Here is a 20,057-nt window from a genome sequence, read left to right as displayed (position 1 = left end):
AGAATTGAAGTTATAAACCTTTACGTACTTTAATGGGTTAAAAACGTCCATTTCTTCCAGTAGTATGCTGTCGTTGAGAGAGCTGGGAGAGGTTTTTGTTAATACTTTAAGTAGAATGCCTGCTTCAGAGCCAATAAAGATAACCGTGTAGTTCTGATGGGGACCAGCAGTGTTGTCAATAGCAATTGCTGTCAGGCGGTACCTATAAAAATGAAGTAATAGTGAGTTGCAGGCCAGTAACTCCACAGGGATACGAGCATGTGTTATTATTTGGTAACAAAATGTCCTACCTGACCCTTGTCTTGGTGAACCAGGGCTCCTCTATTACACTAGGGACGGCAGAGTCCATCAAAGGGTGAGATTTGATGAAGGAGAGTGTTTCATCAGGGAAATCAATGGAAGTTTTGTAAGATTCTGCTGGTGCATATCCTGCACAGCAACCAGGCCTTCAAATTAAACACAGTATTTTAATAGAATCAAAGCTGCTTCACAACTTTGAGAGCACCAAAAGATAACACAGTGGAAAGATTATAAACTGTTGAATAAGACCATAAGACACAGGAGCAGAATTGGGCCACTTGGCCCATCAAATCTGCTCCACCATTCCATAATCGCTGATGTATTATCCCTCTCAACCCCATGTGCTTGCCATCTCCCCATAACCTTTCACCCCCTTACTAATCAAGAACCTAAAAACCTCTGCTTTAAATATACTCAATGACCCACAGCCATCTCTGGCAATGAATTCCATAGATTCACCACCCATCTGACTAAAAAAAATCCTTGTCATCCCTGTTCTAAAGGGACATCCTTGTATTTTGAGGCTTTGCCCTCTGGTCCTAGGTTCCCCAATATTGAGAACATCTTTTCAACATTTTCTCCATGCCCATTCTGTACAGGCCTTTCAACATTTAATCATTTCAATGAGATCACCTACTCATTCTTCTAACTCCTGAGTACAGGCCCAGAGCCATCCAACGGTTCTCATGTTAACCCTTTCATTCCTGGGATCATTCTTGTCCTCCTCTGGACACTCCCCAATGCTGGCACATCTTTTCTCAAATAAGGGGCCCAAAGCTGCGTACATTACTCCAAGTGTAGTCTGACCAAAGCCTATGAAGCCTCATCTTTGATTTTGTATTCTTGGGCTCTTTAAAATAAATGCCAGCAATGCATCTGCCCTCCTTACCAACGACTCAACCTGCAAGTTAATCTTCAGGGGATCCTGCATAAAATCTCTTAAGCTCCTTTGCATCTCTGATTTCTGAATTTGCTCCCCATTTAGTCAACAATCTATGCCTTTATTCCTTCTACCAAACTGCATGGCACAATACTTCTATCTGCAAGCTTGAAGGCTGAGACTGTTGCTATAAGTAACAAAGACCTCAGGAGGACTGTACCTTGGCTTTGGTACTCTATCTTCTGGAACAGCAGTCCAAACAGAATCTGTTGTCTTCTGCTCCTTAAACCTTCCTTTGAACGATTTTTCAATGTCTTCCATATTGAAGGCACACACTGCCGACCCAGGGATACTGAACATAATGAGAGAAAACTGTGGTTAGGGGCAGCAGATTTAGTGCAATTGCTTTACAAGGCTAGATCACTGTTCAGGATTTGATTCCCAACTGCATGGAGTTCCGTCCCTCATTCCAAAAACATCCAGTTAGGTGAGTGAAATGTGAGCATGCTATGTTAGTACCGGAGGTGTAGTGACTTTTGTGGGCTGCCCCCCGCAAATCCTGATACTGTGTTGGTTGATGACACAAGATGATGCCTTTCAGTATATGCTTTGATGTACATGTGACAAATTAAACTGATATTTATGAAAATCATTTCTTCCACTGTTCATCTTATTGCAGAGGAATATAGTGCAGAATTTAGCACTCAAATGTTGGGTTTAGCTCAGAGACTAAAAATGTAAATCACTTCAGCCCTCATCTAATTCCTCCAATTCTGGGAGGTAGACAAAGAGGATGAGCAACCTGTCCCCGGCAGACAAACTGGAAATTTAAATATTTTATAAAGCAGATGACCTCTGCTTCAACCTGCTTTACAGATCTTACAGCACCTGGGTAAATTTCATGGGCAATGAGGGAAAGGGTCAGATTATGTCACAGCAACTCCTCTTGTGGGCCAGAATTACTTTCCCCAGCCTTTACACTACATTTCCCAGCTTCAGCGTGTATCCCACCTGTTATGTCTTTTAATTAATATATATATAGTGCAAAAAGAGAACAAAATAACTAGGCAGTGTTCATGGTTTGGTTCTTATCCTGTCAAGTACTAAAGATATGAATGGAATTAAAATGTCATATTATCTAGAGTAAACCAAAACACTCCTACTGTCTGAATCACTCCTCTCTGTTGAAGTGCAGGCTAAAGAATCAATAATTTGTATCCAGTTTACCCCATTCCTCACCTATTGAGCTGAGTTGTAAATACTCCAATAATAGTCGGGTACCCATTGATTTGTATAATATCTGTGACAGACTGCAATACATCAAAGTAGAAAAACGAATCCCCAGGAACTGAACAGTTTAATCGAGCTTTTAGAAAGGATGTCCAGTGCTTTTCCAACACCCTCTGGGATCCTCCCATGTCATTCTTACAAATTCTTGCCACACGTGAATAAACAGCCTGCGAAGAAACACGAAGAGTATGCTAGAGCACACGCACTATATTAAAGAAATGTTTCATTAAAAATTAAAAATAGATGCAGACACCAACAATAAAAGTATTTTTTTCAGAGATGGGAATTCTTCCATGGGCTTCTACATAAACAGTGCATCCTCAGGCCAGCCTTACATTACACCAAAACATATGGTCAATGGGCTGAAACCACTTTAATTAACCATGAGTAAAAGGTTTAATAATTTACAGTGGCTAATCTACGTGGGATTGCAAGTAACATGAACAGCATTAGCGGGACTAAAATATTTATTAGTCTGAGCCTTTGGAGAGCAGAGTAATTTTGAAAAATCCTTCTGCAAAATTGATCAGTATGTCTGTAAATCTTGGATTTCCATTTAGGGTGCAAATGTATAGGAACAGACCATGCACAAGTGATTTGCACATCAAATGCAATTAGATGATCAATCCCCTAAATGTTGATTCTCATTTCATCAGAAGGTAATATCTGCCAATTTATAGCCTCCCACTCTTTCTAAATGTGCTATTCAGTTTAGTCATTATAATTATTCACAAACAAGGTTGCCATATGTTTATTGAATATGCAGTTATAAATTTAAGATTCTGCTTATTTAAACAAAATTCATTAACATTTCTAATGCTTATTTGTGATTATTTAGTGGTATGTCTAGATGAGTTACTTGCCTTTCCAAGATTGTTGTGTTCAACAGCTATTTCTCTGAAGAAGAAATAGACAAAATTTCCATATTCAACAGCATGTAGGAAGTGCGGTTCTGTTAAAAATATTAAGCATAAATTTAGACTTACGACATTTTCAGCTGCACTTGAACTTTAGTTTTCTCAAGCATTTAGATATTACTATAAACGTTGACTTATGTCAAGGACCGAAAGGTTATAATATATTTGCTATAGTCTTCAATGCATGTACTGGTTTCCATTACCTTTGATCCATTTAGAATCATACTTTATAGTCCTTAGAGCTGAACCATCTCCCATACTGCGGTAGATGACCGCATCGCTAGCTAGGAAATCTGCCACAGTTGCCGAGTACAACTTATTCTCTGGAATTTTTAAAACAAAGAGAGTAGTTGATTTATTTCACATTTATTAGAGTGTTTCCTTCAGTGAGACTGAGGATATCTCCACTGGATTCCTCATGAATAAAACTTTTACTGAAATGATTCCACAACCTATTGACTCACTTTTCAATTACTCTACAACTCCTGTTCTCAATATTATTTATTACTTATAATTATAATTTGTATTTTGTATTTGCAGTTTGTCTTCTTTTCCACATTGATTATTTGTTAGTGTTTGTCTGCAGTTTTCATTGATTCTATTATATTTCTTTGTATCTACTGTGAATGCCCACAAGAAAGTGAATCTCAGGGTAGTACATGGAGACATACTTTGATGATAAATTTATTTTGAACAGCTTTTGATACTTTATGTACCAGTGTTCATTATCTGTGTTTACAAGAATTGCTAATCTGTGTATGTTCTATTTTCTTTAGGAGCCTAGGACAGCTCACTAAGATCCCATCCTCTCAATAATTTTCTCTGGAACCTGATATCCTCTCATTCCACATTGAAATAAACTGCCAGCAATAATAATATTTGTGACACCGGGGTGGCATTTGACGAACTAGGCTACCTTTCTAAACTGGCTTTGGTGATGCAAACATCATCAATCATTTAGATTCATTGCTAATGAACTTACCAGCAAAGAGGGCAACATTGGTCTGCTTGGCATCAAATGGGCACCGTGCCAAACCACTGACTTCTTCACCATTGTAATCCAACGTATCCAACTGTATAAAATGAAGATAAATTATATCTTGGCGTGAGCACTGTTCACTACGACAGCTGTGAAGCAATAACACTTTATGCAGCTATAATTCAATTACTATTGATGTATGCAACTGTTGTGCTGTGCTGTGAGATTACCATTACCCTTTGCAAACTATTAATATGGCAACAAATACATAATTTTAAAATGATTACTATCTTAAAAAGTCAGTTAATTTTTCATATCCTCCTGACCAAAGCAATCTTTCAAAGAAGGGACTCAAGTGTGAAAACTGTAGTTCATCCTTTCAGACATGGTTTTCATATAATTTGCAATTATAAAATAGAACACGTTTCGTTTTTTTCTGGCTCTTTAATGGGTGAGTTACATCATCTACAGTTGCGCTGTGCGCTTGGCAAGATCTCAATTGCAACATTAACATTTGCAGACCTTGTGTTTCTACTGAAGTTATTAATCAAGCCCAAAGGTTTGCGGAAAACTGAACAGACAATTTGGGCTTATTCGGGCAAAAGAGGAATTGATTCTACCGAAAAGATTCACTTTAATTGACCAAGGTCCCATCAATACTTACCTGATAATATCTGCACACAGGGTTAAAAGCATTTGTGCCACAGACAAAAACAGTATCATCAGTTTTGGGTACAAACACTTTGATAAAGTTGTGGCATTCTTCCTAATGGAAAAAATAAATCCAAGAAAGTGTAATTAGATAGGTACGATGTCTCTGATTCAATCGGTTGTAATAGATGAAGTAAGTCGTGCTCAGATGGATAGAGCAGCACAGATAAATCAATGGTTGTTCCAGGTATGGAATATCAATACATCATACCCATTCATTCCAATATACATCAGCAAACTACCTCAAGCATGCCAATATTTACTTTAATCAATAGTTCCACTATTCACTTGAGTTAATGCATTGTGTACTGCTCTCATCCTGATCTCAGCACTGTTTGGTAAATCAACTCCTTGTAAGAGAGTATTTATATTGACACATAATAATTCACAATACTTACTTTGTGCTTGCCTTTCATGGCACAGTTACTTCTGTCTTGCTGTCGTGACTTCCAGGTTAATTTCTGTTGGGGTGCAGAACGGATGCTTGCATTTATTGCTAAGATTTATATCCCACAATCCACCAAAAAAATCTAATCATTGCAGAATTTTGTGTATCATAAAATACATTTCTGATGTTGTAATTTATAAGCAAAACATAATCAGCACAAACACAGCATGCCTGCTATGATGTTAAAGTATTTCAGCTGAGTCTTATCTCTCAAAAATCTGTCTACATTATCTTGTGTTGCTCTTCTCAAACACCAAGCCATGCTGAACTTACATTCAGCTGGTCAGCACTAGCATTTTACAAGCTCAGCACTAAGTATTGCACAGTCTGCCACATGGTAATGTCCTCAAGTGACCTCCACCGGCTGCTTCAAATGAACACATGTGTCAGACTGCTGGCTCTGTTTGCATTTCTCTAAGTAGACGTAAAGACTAGGAGCAGAGAGTAGACACAGGTAGGTAAAGAAGATAGTGCATGGCAACAGAAACACAATAGTATCTTTAATAGAATCATAGAGATCATTGAGTCATGAAGTGAGATACGATGCAAACAAATCCTTCGGTCTACTGAATCCATATCGACCATTAAGCATCCAGTTATGCTAATCCTATATTAATCCCAATTTTCCTTCTTCCCACTTTCCCCTAGATTCTGTAACTTACTGGGTGCAATTTTCAAAGTCCAAAGTAAATTTTATCATCAGTATATGTATATGTCACCACATACAACCCTGAGATTCATTTTCCTGTGGGCATATTCAGTAAATCTATAGAATAGTAACTAGAACCGAATTAATGAAAGATCAACTAGAGTGCAGAAGACAACAAACTGTGCAAATGCAAATATAAATAAATAGCAATAAATAATGAGAACATGAAATAACAACATAAAAAGTCCATAAAGTTAGACCACTGGTTGTAGGAACATCTCAATGGATGGGCAAGTGAGTGTAGTTACCCCCTTTTGTTCAAGAGCCTGATGCTTGCAGGGTAGGAACTGTTCTTGAACATAGTGGTGTGAGTTCTGAGGCTCTTGTACCATCTACCTGATGACAGCAGTGAGAAAAGGGCAAGACCTGGGTGGTGAGAATCTCTGACCATAGATGCTGCTTTCCTACAACAGCGTTTAATGTAGATGTGTTCAATAGTTGGGAGAGCTTTACCTGTTATGTCCTGGGCCAAATCCACTACCTTTTGTAGGATTTTCCATTCAAGGGCATTGGTGTTCCCATACCAGACCGTGATACAGCCAGCCAATACACTCTCCACTACACATATATAGAAGTTTGTCAAAGTTGGTGGCCAATTAACCCACCAACCTGCATGTCTTTGAGGTGAGGGAGGAAACCAGAGCACAATGACATATGGTCACAAGGAGAACATGCAAACTCCACAAAAGCAGTACCCAAGGTCAGGGTTGTACCCACGTCTCTGTTGTGGTGAAGTAGAGGTTCATTGCTGAGCCAAAACTCAGATACATTGTGGGAAAAGTACGAATAGCAAGTTAGGAGGAAATATTCAAAGGGGTGCCTAAAATCTTGCTAGGTTCGGTGGGGGGGGGGGGGGGGTGGGGGCAGAGTGCTCCAGGGAGGGAAGTCTCAAGACTTAGGGCCTGGGAAACTGAAAGCCAATGTAGGATGATAGGAGATTCTGAGTTAGGGGAGCAGAGTGTCGGAGTTGGGCAGAGAGAAACCATATGACAGGGGACCAATGGAATGGCTGTGCCAATACGGAATAAATAACTCATGGGATGTAGATTTAGATTCCATTAAAGCCAGAGAAATGGAGAAATAGAAAGTATGGCTCATGTAACATGGAATAGGAGGAGAGCAATGGAACAAAGACTTCACATAGTACAGGCCATTTGACCCACAATGTTGTGCCAACCCCATAACCTACTCCAAGATCAATCTAACCCTTCCCTCCCATATAGCCTTCCATGTATCTATCAACCATGTGCCCGTCTACAAGTTTCTTAAATGTGGCAGCATACAAGGTCAAGGGAAGGGTTAAGGGAGCGGGCTGTCAACAGCACAATGAAGGAATTCAGTGGTTAGGCAGCATCAATGAAGGGAAATCAACAGTCAACATTGAGTCAAGACCCTTCACTGGGACTGTTGTTGCTCCAGATTTCCAGCATCCACAGAATCTTCTGAGTCAACAGCGCGCACGTGGAAATTGCACAATTTTCAAAGGGGTGACCAGGGGATGGAACCAAGGGTGTAGCAGCACAAAGGCCAATAAAGGATGGTGCTTAAAAAAGATTGTATACAGTATTATGCAAAAGTCTTAGGCACATGCATATATGGCTAAGGTGTTTAAGATTTTTGCACAGTACTGTAAATTATGTCTTTACTGTTACCAAATGATACTTAATTCTACTGAGCTAATACAAAGCTAAGTACTCTCATTTCGGCATCCCAACCACCTTATTTTAACTAATATACAATACAGGTGTCCCCCGCTTTACAAATCTCGCGTTACGCCACTTCACTTTTACAAAAGACCTACAAAAGTAACCTGTTTTCGCATGACAAAGAGGATTTTTGCTTTTACAAGAATTTTTCCATCCACACTCTAGCAGTTTGCTATAAACTAGAAATGGAACTTAAAGTTCCCTGTGATTTTTGTAAAGTCCTGACAGCAAAAAGACAGAACAGAAACAAATGGGGAGGGAGAAGAGTGACTGGTGGTCCAGGTAGTACAAGGAATAAAAATTATGTAGAAAAGTGAAATATGTAAAAGTAATAAAAATGACTTACTTTGCTAGAAATTATTTCTCCTCTTGGAGGATCACTTAAGTTAATAGCATAGACTTGGTCCCTATTTGAAAAGAAAATTTGTACAAGTAGATATAATTCAAGAGGCGACATAACCATTCAAGCCTTTTATTTTCTTTTCAGCTCACTTTAGAATTACTGCTGGATAAATTAAGTTTAATATTTAAACTTGTAATGCAACACAACCAGATAAAGAATCGAAAACCTAAGTTACCTGCCAGCAATATAAAGCACATCCTTGATCTTCAACATTAGCTGGTAGTCCAATCGATGTAAAGATTCATTCCCTGAAAGTCGTCCTCTGAACACTGGATATTGCCTTGAAACTGCAGAAACAGAATTTGGTTACATCTTCAAGCACAGCTGGGAAATCACTGCCTGGCAATGGATATCTAGTATAAGCCAATTGCAAGGAGAATGCTTTGGATTATACCTGAACAAAACAACCTAGATAAGCAAAGCAAATGCTAATATTTGCTTTCCAATTGATAGCTGTCAGACAAACAAATGTAGTCTGCTCTGTGGCAATGACAAGCATCATTTAGGAGGCCATCATTCTCTTGAATTTGTCTCTCCACTTTTACATACTAAGAGTATTTATCAGGTTCCCCCCAACTCCTCTCTCACAGGATGGGAGAATGTTTCCACATTCCATCAATATTTCACAGGACCTCATGTGGGAGAACCGTATCCTCTTTATTAAAGAAGGCTCAGTGGAGAATGCACTTCTTCAAGTCAAGTCAAGTCAACTTTTATTGTCATTTCGACCATAACTGCTGGTACAGTGCATAGTAAAAATGAGACAACGTTTTTCAGGACCATGGTGTTACATGACACAGTACAAAAAATTAGACTGAACTACGTAATAATAAAAAAACACAGAGAAAGCTATACTAGACTACAGACCTACACTGGACTGCATAAAGTGCACAAAAACAGTATCGGCATTACAATAAATAATAAACAGGACAGTAGGGCAAGGTGTCAGTCCAGGCTTCGGGTATTGAGGAGTCTGATAGCTTGGGGGAAGAAACTGTTATATAGTCTGGTCATAAGAGCCCGAATGCTTCGGAGCCTTTTCCCAGATGGCATGAGGAAGAAGAGATTGTATGAGGGGTGCATGGGGTCCTTCATAATGCTGTTTACTTTGCGGATGCAGCGTGTGGTGTAAATGTCTGTGATGGCAGGAAGAGAGACCCCGATGATCCTCTCAGCTGACCTCACTATCCACTGCAGGGTCTTACGATCTGAGATGGTGCAATTTCTGAACCAGGCAGTTATACAGTTGCTCAGGACGCTCTCAATACAATCTCTGTAGAATGTGATGAGGATTGGTGAGGGGGGTGGGGGTGGTGGGAGATGGACTTTCCTCAGCCTTCACAAAAAGTAGAGATGCTGCTGGGCTTTCTTTGCTATGGAGCTGGTGTTGAGGGACCAGGTGAGATTCTCCGTCAGGTGAACACCAAGAAATTTGGTGCTCTTTACGATCTCTACCGAGGAGCCGTCGATGTTCAGCAGGGAGTGGTTGCTCCGTGCCCTCCTAAAGTCAACAACCATCTCTTTTGTTTTGTTCACATTAAGAGACAGGTTGTCGGCTCTGCACCAGTCCGTTAGCTGCTGCATCTCCTCTCTGTAAGCTGACTTGTCGTTCTTGCTGATGAGACCCAGCACAGTGGTGTCATCGGTGAACTTGGTGATATGGTTCGAGCTGTGTGTTACAGCACAGTCGTGGGTCAGCAGAGTGAACAGCAGTGGACTGAGCACGCAACCCTGGGGAGACCCCGTACTCAGTGTGATGGTGTTGGAGATACCAGTGTGACGGTGTTCGAGATTGTCTTGTGGCTGTTGGTGAAATTCCACCTTTGCCAGAACATACTGGTATAATTCTACACTGCCACCATAGAGAGCATCCTCAAACCAGCCATTACTGTCCGGCTTGGAGCAGCGTCCTCCCACGTGATACGAAAACTCCAGCAAGCCGTCAGCTCAGAAGAAAAAGGTTACAGATATACACATCCATACATACACACACATTTTTCTATTATTATGTATTGTATTGTACTGCTGCTGCAAAAGGGAACAAATTTCACAACATATGCCAGTGTATTAAACTTGATTCTGATTTAGACTACCCCCCTCCTCCTCACACCTCAGCCACTTTTTATAACGCTGTTGCATTGTAGATGCATGCTGGTATTTATGTATTTATGCACATTTTATTCCACTACTGTACTTTAACATCTAACTTAATTTTTATACAATTCTTTATAATTGTTGATTCTTTTTGTTGCATATCGTGCCACTATCCCACAGATAATTCCCAAAACATGTAAATGTACATGGCTGAGGTGATGGCAAGCATCTGTCCTGTAGAAAAGCACAGATGCCAGGTATCACTTCAGCTGAGGCAGGTTTGTGCATTACCCTGGATGTAGGAACACAGATGGTCTCGCGTAGATTTTTTTGCATCTGATTAGCATGTGTCAAACTAATTTAAGTAGGTGAGAAAAAAAAGTGTGTGAAACATGATTAAAGGACATAATGGTTGGTGTAGTACATTTATTTACTCTTACACTCAAACTGTCTTGCAATAAAGGCCAACACTGCCACTTGCTTTAGCCAGAAGCTGATTTTCAGAGATTTAGATACAAGGACATCATTCAGTTTTTGTTTTTTTCTACCAAGGAGGACACCTTCACAACTTTGCACGTGATACTCTACTGACAAAGTCCTTGGCCACTGGCTTACCACGCTTAATTAATTTATTTTATAACACAGAATAAATAGGTTCTTCTGGTCCTTCAAGTCATGCTGCCCTAATTTAATCCTAGCCTAATCATGGGACAATTTACAATGATCGTATGTGATCGTATAATGGCACTGAAAGAGGCCATTTTAGCCCATCAGGTGCATTTATCCACTGACTAGAACACTTTCTCACACATGTCCATCAACTCCCCGTTGTTCTTCATAGTTTCAAAGTATGTTTGGTATCACAGTATGTATACAGTATACAACCTGAAATTCATCCTCTTCACAGACATCCACAAAACAAAGAAACCCCATAGAATGATAAGCATGTAAAAGCATCAACCCCACCCCACCAATTCTTTTTGTACTAACCTATGGCAAGGTCTAATTTAAAATGGCCAGCTAATCTACCAACTCCATCATGCATGGTCACAAGCCCGGCTGTGAAAGGAGGAGGGCTGGGCACGAGACCAGCAACCCATTCATCAAAAGTCCCAATGCTACGGAAATGGCAACAGAATCTCCCAAGACCTCATCCCTGGGAATGATGGGCCTTCGAAGATGGGCTTCACCCGGGCACAAGGACAGAGGACTCTGATGAGTTGCTATCAGCAGCCTCCGCCCCAGTAGGGGTGACGGTCTTCAAAAGAAGTTGTTAATCCAACAAGTCCTGGACTGCATAGTTATAGAGCACTACAGCACAGAAACACGCCTTTGTGGTGGCCCATTACTCATGCACCTGAGGTCATGTAGAGGATCTGCACACATTGTACAGACAACACTCACTGAAGACATTTCCCCAGAGCTGAGACGGCAGCACTAACTGCTGCACTCACCGTGCTGCTCCATGAAACTTCCCTGCTTCTTCCTCAACTCGAAATGCTACCCATGTTTGTACTGTGAACAAATCTAGATACATTTACATTCTCCCAAACTATTGATACGTATTGTGAACAGCTCTTCCCCATTTGTCATAGTCTCCCAAAATGAAAATAACATGTTTATTCCTCCTGTATTCTTTTCATCCATTAACTAGTCCGTGATCCCTAAACCAGTGCCAGATCTAGTGAAGCAAGGAGATAGGCATGAAGAAGAGAAGTGTGGTACTGTCAAGAGGATACCCATGCTCCTCCTCATGGAAACCATTAACTCTATCGGTCAGTGGATAACTTATCGCCCAACTGAGAAGGGGTGTAGATATTGTTTGCAGTTTGGACAATTTTCATATAAAGCCAGCAAGATAGAAGTTCCCTGTGTAAACCCATTGACTTTTCCCCATCGTACTCTTTAACATTAAAGCAATATACCAACACATCAGCTGGCAGAGGCCTTATCAGCACAAAATCCTTTCAAACCCTGTTCTGCAGGTCCAACTGCATTAATATACTCAGCAAGAATGACTGCTCCAATTACTTTAATGACTTGCCACAACTTTCTCTGATGAACGGTGCTCAATAGACTCAGACTTATGCATACATTTCCTGCACCTCGCTCTGCAAGCTCAGGTTTTCTTCAGATTATGATAGCCATTCATTTCTCAGAACTGCCTTTAATCTAAACAGTTGATAAATTGGAAATGTGGCCACGTGGTAATATACTTAGATAAGAGCAGAGGCCAACCAAAGGTTAAACCAGGAAATATAGCTCAACGAAATTTCTATGTGAAGTGCAATAATATAGCCGTAAGCTGAGTTCCCACATGACAGAAGATGCCTGCAGCTTGATAGCAGCTGGCAAATCCGTCCTGCCAGTTTACCAAACAGTAGCTTGATTGTATGAACTATATATTGATTGGGCTTTCGTAACCCGAGGAGGAATAAGGTGTGGACCATTTTCTAAATGGAGACCAAATTCAGAAATCAGAGGTGCAGAGGGACTTTGGAGTCCTCGTGCAGGATTCCCTTAGTAAACATCAACTTGCCAGTTGAGTCAGTAGCAAGGAAGGCAAACTGAATGTTAACATTCATTTTGAGAGGACTAGAATATAAAAGCAAGGGTGTAATGCTAAGGTTTAATAAGCCACTAGTCAGATCATATTTGGGGTATCGTGAGCAGATTTAGGTTTCACACCTAAGGAAAGATGTGCTGGTATTGGAGAGGGTTCAGTGGTGGTTTACAAGAATGATTCCAGCTAGGAAAAGGTTAACATATGAGGAGCATTTTACAGTTTTCACTCTGTACTCGCAGTTTAGAAGAATTGGGGGGGGGGGGGGGGTTGTTTCTTACTGAAACCTACTGAATATCAAAAGGCCTGGATACAGTGCGCAAGGAGAGGATGTTTCCAGCAGTGAGAGTTGAGGATCCAACAGCACAGCCTTAGGACAAAGAGAAACCACTTTAAAACCAAGATGAGGAGGTATTTCTTTAGCGAGACGGTGGTGAATCAGGGGAATTTGTTGCCAGAGATGGCCGCAGAGGCCAAGTCATTCAGTGGGTTTAAAGTGCAAGTTGATCGGTTCTTGATTAGTAAGAGTGTCTAATGATTACGGAGAGTAGGCAGGAGAATGGAGTTGAGAGGGAATAATAGCTATGATTAAGGAGCAGAAAAGACTCAATGGGACGAATGACCTGTATTAAGAGTGGTGCACAGATCACCTTGGGATCCTCATTCCTGGATGAGTTGACCATAGACCCCTCCAGCCAAGCCATTCTTATGCGATTCAAAGACAATTCCTTTGAACAGTGCATGTCTTTTTGCTATGTTGGCACCTCAATGAGCATTAGCGAATTTCAGTATTTTGACCTGGTGATGATTGAGACCTCTAACCATGACACTGTGTAGCTTGGAAGAGAACTGAGATGTTACAGCCATCCTCTGGATTCATATCCTCCACCATAGTCAACATTCTGGAACTGGGAGAAACTTCTGTGCCTTTGCTCAAATAGCTACTTGAAGCTCAGTGACAGGTAACTATCCCTGGGAGGGTACGGAGCTTGTGTGTTCCGATGTCTCACTTAGTGAGTAAATGGAAACAGTTCTGGCTGGGGCCCTACAGATGGTGATGCCTCTGAAGAGTCAAGAAGTTTCTCTATGTCTTTGTAGCCAATGTATTGTCATTGGTGGCTCAGTATGTGATAGTTTGATTATAGACCCAAGAAGCAGCATCTCAGCAAAGTTTGAATCTATAAATTTCCAGTTAACTTTTCTTTTGTAACAGAAGTCTCAACTGCAATTGCAGTTCAAAAGCTTGCAATTTTGTCCACACTGGATTTGACTGTATCAATACTGTCACTAACACAGTTACACTGTGCAAAGCAGTAGCAATGGAGATGGCACCTTCAGATAAGACATTAAATCAAGTCCACAGCTACTTGTTCAGATGACTGCAATAAATTCATATTATGACTTTAAGAAAATGTGTTTTTTTAATATAAAAAAACAATCGCAGCAGAATTAGATAATTCAGTCCACTGTGCCTGTTCTTACACTCAATCATGGCTGATTTGTTATTCTGCCTCAAACCCATTCTCCTGCCTTCTCACCATAACCTTTAACTCCCTTACTAATCAAGAGCCTATCAACTTCTACTTTAAGTATACTCAAAGACTTGGCTTCCACAGCTGTCTGTAGCAATGAATTCCAGCATTCACCACTGTCCGGCTAAAGAAATTCCACTTCCATTTTCATGTAGATCATTATTACTGAAAGATTTTTCCAATCATATCAAGAGAAAATAAGATTACGTATTCCTAGTCATCTTAGTCAAATCATTACAAAGACTTGGACCAATGTAAAGCAGTGACACATATTCTTGTGTAATAACTCCTGAAAAATGCTACCAAAGGTCACTGTGGGAAAATGATTTTCTTAATGTAAAAGCACTTGAATGAATGGGCACAATTTACTTTTAAGACAATATTTTAAATTATTAATGACAAGTTTCACTGATTATGAGTCTGCATGCAATTTAATTTTCTAAAACACATAAGATTTCAGGGATTCTTTACCCTGGTTTCTTCCATTTTGTACTGTCATTACAAAGAACAGGCCTGTTGTTTTTTTTTAATTGCTTGATTGAACAGCTTATCTTGTCAGTATGTGACTACTGATTTAAAAAAAACTTGTTTGCATCTGTACAGAAGGGAAAATGACATTCCGCGAAGCTCTCAACTTACAGTGGAACTCAATCGTGTTAATGGGTTTGTCATCTTCAGGGAAGCTGACTGCTGCAGCCAGAGGAGTCATCAGAAGAAAGGAGGCCACCAGAAAGGAGGAATAATTTATGGAGATCTTCATATTTGTCACTAAGAGAGTTCCTTCGTAAAACGGAAACAACCTGCAGAAAAAGAAAAACAAAAATTGATTTGAAATGGTTAGTCAAACAATGTCATCAACCATGTCCATCGTCCTAGCTTCTGCCACTCCCTGTGGAAGGCAGTAATGCTTCTGTGTGGAAGCTGCAGATCTGTGCTTTCATATTCAATCAACACACATTGGCCATTTTACTGGGTACACCTGCTCATTAATGCAAATATCTAATCAGCCAATCATACAGCAGCAACTCAGTGCATAAAAGCATGCAGACACGGTCAAGAGGTTCGGTTGCTGTTCAGACCAAACATCAGAATGGGGAAGAAATGTGATCTAAGTGACTTTGACCGTGGAATGTTTGTTGGTGCCAAACAGGGTGGTTTGCTTATCTCAGAAACAGCCGATCTTCTGGCATTTTTATGCACAGTGACCTCCAGAGCCTACAGAGAAGAGCAAACAAAAAAAAAACAAGCGAACGGCAGTTCTGTGAGCAAAAATCAAGTGAACGGCAGTTCTGTGGGCAAAAATAACTTGTTAGTGAGAAAGGTCAGTGGAGAATGGCCAGACTGGTTCAAGTTCACTGGAAGACAACAGTAACTCAAATAACCAAGCATTTCAATAGTGGTATGCAGGAGAGCATCTCTGAATACTCATGTTGAACTTTAAAGTGGATGGGCTACAGCAACAGAAGTCCACAAGTGTTCTCTGTGGTCACTTTGTTAGGTACAAAGGTATCTAATGAAGTGGCCACAGTGTATTAATTAAGAAGAAAGAACCCTGAAATGACAGCCAACCCAGTGCTTCGTTTGGCTACTTCACCAGTAAAGTCAAAAAAGTGCTTTTCATATTCCAAGAGTTTTGGTTCTAAGTTCAAATGAGAAGCATGTTTTTGTTTCCTTTGGCTTTGCAATTGGTGCTGGCTGATTGGCTTCCATGACACTCTACATTACAATGACAAGTACATTTTAAGCACTTAATTGCCTTTGGAGCACTTTGGGATATCGTGCCCTGAACAGTTAACAAAAAATGGAAGTAGCTCTTTTGTTTTCATCATGCCAATAGCTACCTTTCACTTAACCTTGTTTGGTGCCAAAATAAACAGCCAGTAAAATAAATACAGCTTATGATTCAGCTGTTGAATAATTGTTATTCCTAATTTGTTAAAACATGTTGAAAGTTTGGGAATTCACCTAAGATAAAAAGTTGCTTCATTGAAAAATATTCTTAATTCCTAAATATCCCTAAAGTTGAAAAGCTTAGTCTCTGTATATTTTCAGAAAGTACACTATGTGGATGAAACATCTGTTTTTCCACAGGATCTCAACTTGAGTCAGATGCAAATGTTGAACAGTGATCACTGTTCCCCACTGCCCTGCCTAAAATGTAATTGCTCCCAGAACAAAACCTCGATGGCGCATCTGGAGTTAACAATAGAACGTTTGTAAACACAAAATGATTATTAATTCCAGATTCACTACTGATTACATGTTGTTGTCCAGTGGAGGTAATTTAGCCTTGCAATAACTCACTTGTGGAGTCAGCATTGTGCAAGCATGTTTTCAGTGTAGCTGAGTTTACCTCCTATTGCATTATTTGCATATGAACATGACGATACCACCCTGATAGCATGCAACCACAGAGATTGCATTGTTGTTCAGCGTGTTTGGGCTAGATTTTACACATCAACTAGTCTTAACTGTGCTCTAGCATCCAAGTGGAAAGCACTTTACATGGATTTTAATAATCCGGGCAGAAAATGGCCAGAGAATATGTTTCTACAGTGCCCTTGATGACTTCAGGATATGCCAAAGTACTCCCTAACTAATGAAGCACCACTGAAGTAAATCAGAGTCAGGTTTAGTATCACCGACACATTTTGTGAAATTTGTTAACTTAGTGGCAGCAGTACAATGCAATACATGATAAATATGGAAAATAAACTGAATTACAGTAAATATAAGTAGTGCAAAGTAAATAGTTAAAGTAAGTAAGTAGTGCAAAAACAGAAATAAGCAGTGAGATAGTATTCAATGACCATTCAGAAACTGGAAGGCACAGGGGAAGAAACTGTTCCTGAATCACTGAGTGTGTGCCTTCTTCCCAATGGTAACAATGAGGAGAGGGCATGTCCTAGGTGGTGAGGTTCCTTAATGATGGACACCGTGTTTTTGAGGCACTGCTACCTGAAGATGTCTTGGATACTATGCAAGCTAGTACTCATAATGGAGCTGATTAACTTTACAACTCAGTGTTGGTGCAAATGAGACGCAGGTACAACAAAAACAGGAATCGAATAAATGAGCAAATTATCTGTTGGAAATAGACTGAAGGATGAAGATTGAATCCGCCTGCTTTGCTTAAAGTGCTATGGGCTCTTGACTGCCCATTTGAGAATCAGATTCAATGTAACATTATATTCAAGAGTTTGTCAGAAATGGTATTCATGAATAGAATGACTTCACCAATTTGCAGTTGCCAGTCGAAGTGGTTGAGGAAGTCACATTAGCAACATTTTTCAAGACACTTGGACAGGTAAACAGATTAGAAAAGTTTAGAGGAATACAAGCCAAATGCCGGAAAATGGGACTAGCTAAGCTGGGCATCTTTGCTAGCATGGACCAGCTGGGCCAAAGGGTCTGTTCACATGCTCTACAACTCTATGGATCAACTTCACGTATTGTTCAGCCTCACAGCATTTACCAATTATACCACTGAGGAAGTTGTTCTGCTTCCACTGGCTAAGGTCAATGGGTAATGGAATGGAATCCCAATTAATAATCACCATGACACCGCACGGAAACTGAGCAAGTTAAACAGAATGTCAACAATAGTTGCGCCCTTCCATTGGTTGGGGTCAACTAGGGATGTTGCGTCCTAGCTGTCTATGTGATACATAAGCCTGGGCAGTCAAGTGCAAAGTTTAAAGTAAAATTTACTATCCAAGGACATACATGTCACCACATACAACCCTGAGGCATACTCAGCAAATCTGTAGAATAGTAACTGTAAACAGGATCAATGAAAGAGCAAAGAGCATAGAAGACAACAAACTGCTGTTGCCCATGTGGCAAGCTCCCCCCCCCTCCAACCAGCCGATGAATAGAAAGGAACGGCAGAGAATGATACAGTTTGGCACCAGCAGTGTCACAGGAGTTGCCAGTCAGCATTGAACTCAGCATAGGACTGGCTTAGGGACTCCAGCTCCGGATTTTACTCCTGAAGCCTTCCCGGTGAGTGGGTGCAGTCGCAAGGCAGCAGAAGTTTGAGATCAGAGTTTCCCTTCTCCTAGGTGAGCTGCCAACCATAGCCGATGAGCCCAATCTACCCAAAGCGACTGGCTTTAAGGCTCTGGTAACCCGCTGCTGTGTACTTGCAACTTACCCAGTGTGCTTTGCACGCATGGGTTTGAATTCCATCCTTGACGCCACTGTTTTGTGTTTGCAACCCATCCTAGTACTTAATTAGATAGTGCGTACACCACGCTCTGAATGTGTCTTTATTTTTCATTCTGGCTTCCATGCTCCCCCACATCACGTGTTGCTCTGACCCCAACTGATGACATCATCACTGTATTTGACAAGCGTCAAACTATATTAGTGGGCCTTACCACTTCAATGCATGATACCCGCCTTTTTCCCTTCTCTTGTCAGTAGAAACCGTTCCACATTAGTAGCTAAGCCACATGTGAAGGCTAGGAGCTGGACTTGGTTGTCATGAGCTAGGAGATGCTTGCCATCAGGAGCATTTAGTGGGAGCTTATCCCTTCTACCACCACCACCCTTCCTGGCTATAACAATCTTAAATAACCTGTCAACAATAAGGCCTTACAAAAATGCTACAAAATGTGTAGAATGCAGTTTAATTTAATTTTTACTACCAATTTATGAAATCTCATGCTGCAGTTGTTTCCTGCAGAAATGCATAACAAAGCTACACCTTCATTCTGCTGTTATTCTTGATGATAATGCTCACTTCTGTTACTGCAAATGCTAACTGGGTATCAGAGGGGCGGTGAGGTTTAGTACCAGCTGTCTAGTTTTCATTATTTCATCACGCGACACCTATTAATTGATGTTCTCGGAACCCTAATTTTCATTTGACACATTCTGTTCCAGTTTGTCCTGGTAAAGACCCCTAGCTAACGCTAACAAGTCATTTTGTTCCTCATAATGCCTGACGACAATATTTGAAAGAAAAAAAATAAAACGGTTTTGTTATCGCCTTTCAAAAGATCATCCAAGCTTGTAAAGGGCTAATTTACCATTTTTGATCAATGTCAAAACAAAATTTGTTCTATTAGCAACATGTTGAAAACAGAGCACGCTAATAATACTAATAGAGGCCTAGGGGCTTGCCTCTATTCCATATCTTGAAAAGAGAAAGAAAACAGCTATGATCAGTAAACATAGCAGTTGAAGCTTCTAGGTCTGTGTATTGCTGATAAAGAGCTTGAAAGCCTGGTAATGTTAATTGATGCAAACATTCAAGAGGTAATTAGAGCACCTTTCCTTAACCTACGTAAACTTTCAAGGTCACAGATACTTTATTTTTTAGTGGTTCTCTTCATCAGATTATCCTACACACATGTAAAAAAAATCCACAGAATAAGAGCAAAATGGAAAATAATTGTTGCTTCTTCTCCATCACCTGGATACCCAAGCAGATACTCTTAGCTGGTCAAATTACCTGCCACTTTTGCATAATATGAAAATATGTATTCTGGATAAGTGGGCTTATAGATGGCTCTTAG

General features: G+C 40.3%; 1 protein-coding gene across 10 annotated transcripts in view; it reads right to left on the bottom strand.

The window, feature by feature from the left end:
* The window catches only part of sema6dl (sema domain, transmembrane domain (TM), and cytoplasmic domain, (semaphorin) 6D, like), a 368,382-nt gene that overhangs the window by 29,211 nt on the left and 319,114 nt on the right, over window positions 1-20,057 (bottom strand). For all 10 annotated transcript variants that reach the window (XM_059952799.1, XM_059952802.1, XM_059952809.1 and 7 more), the window contains 12 exons: window positions 15,172-15,332; window positions 8,519-8,630; window positions 8,287-8,347; window positions 5,476-5,538; window positions 5,031-5,132; window positions 4,370-4,460; window positions 3,591-3,710; window positions 3,334-3,422; window positions 2,420-2,637; window positions 1,401-1,532; window positions 291-446; window positions 29-202 (listed from right to left, as the gene is read on the bottom strand). In XM_059952799.1, coding sequence (XP_059808782.1) covers window positions 29-202; window positions 291-446; window positions 1,401-1,532; window positions 2,420-2,637; window positions 3,334-3,422; window positions 3,591-3,710; window positions 4,370-4,460; window positions 5,031-5,132; window positions 5,476-5,538; window positions 8,287-8,347; window positions 8,519-8,630; window positions 15,172-15,332 — 1,479 coding nt within the window. The remainder of the gene's footprint in view (window positions 1-28; window positions 203-290; window positions 447-1,400; window positions 1,533-2,419; window positions 2,638-3,333; window positions 3,423-3,590; window positions 3,711-4,369; window positions 4,461-5,030; window positions 5,133-5,475; window positions 5,539-8,286; window positions 8,348-8,518; window positions 8,631-15,171; window positions 15,333-20,057) is intronic.

The sequence above is a fragment of the Hypanus sabinus genome, chromosome 28 (genome assembly GCF_030144855.1).
Source record: "Hypanus sabinus isolate sHypSab1 chromosome 28, sHypSab1.hap1, whole genome shotgun sequence".
NCBI lineage: Eukaryota > Metazoa > Chordata > Chondrichthyes > Myliobatiformes > Dasyatidae > Hypanus > Hypanus sabinus.
This window is presented reverse-complemented; position numbering and strand designations above follow the sequence as displayed.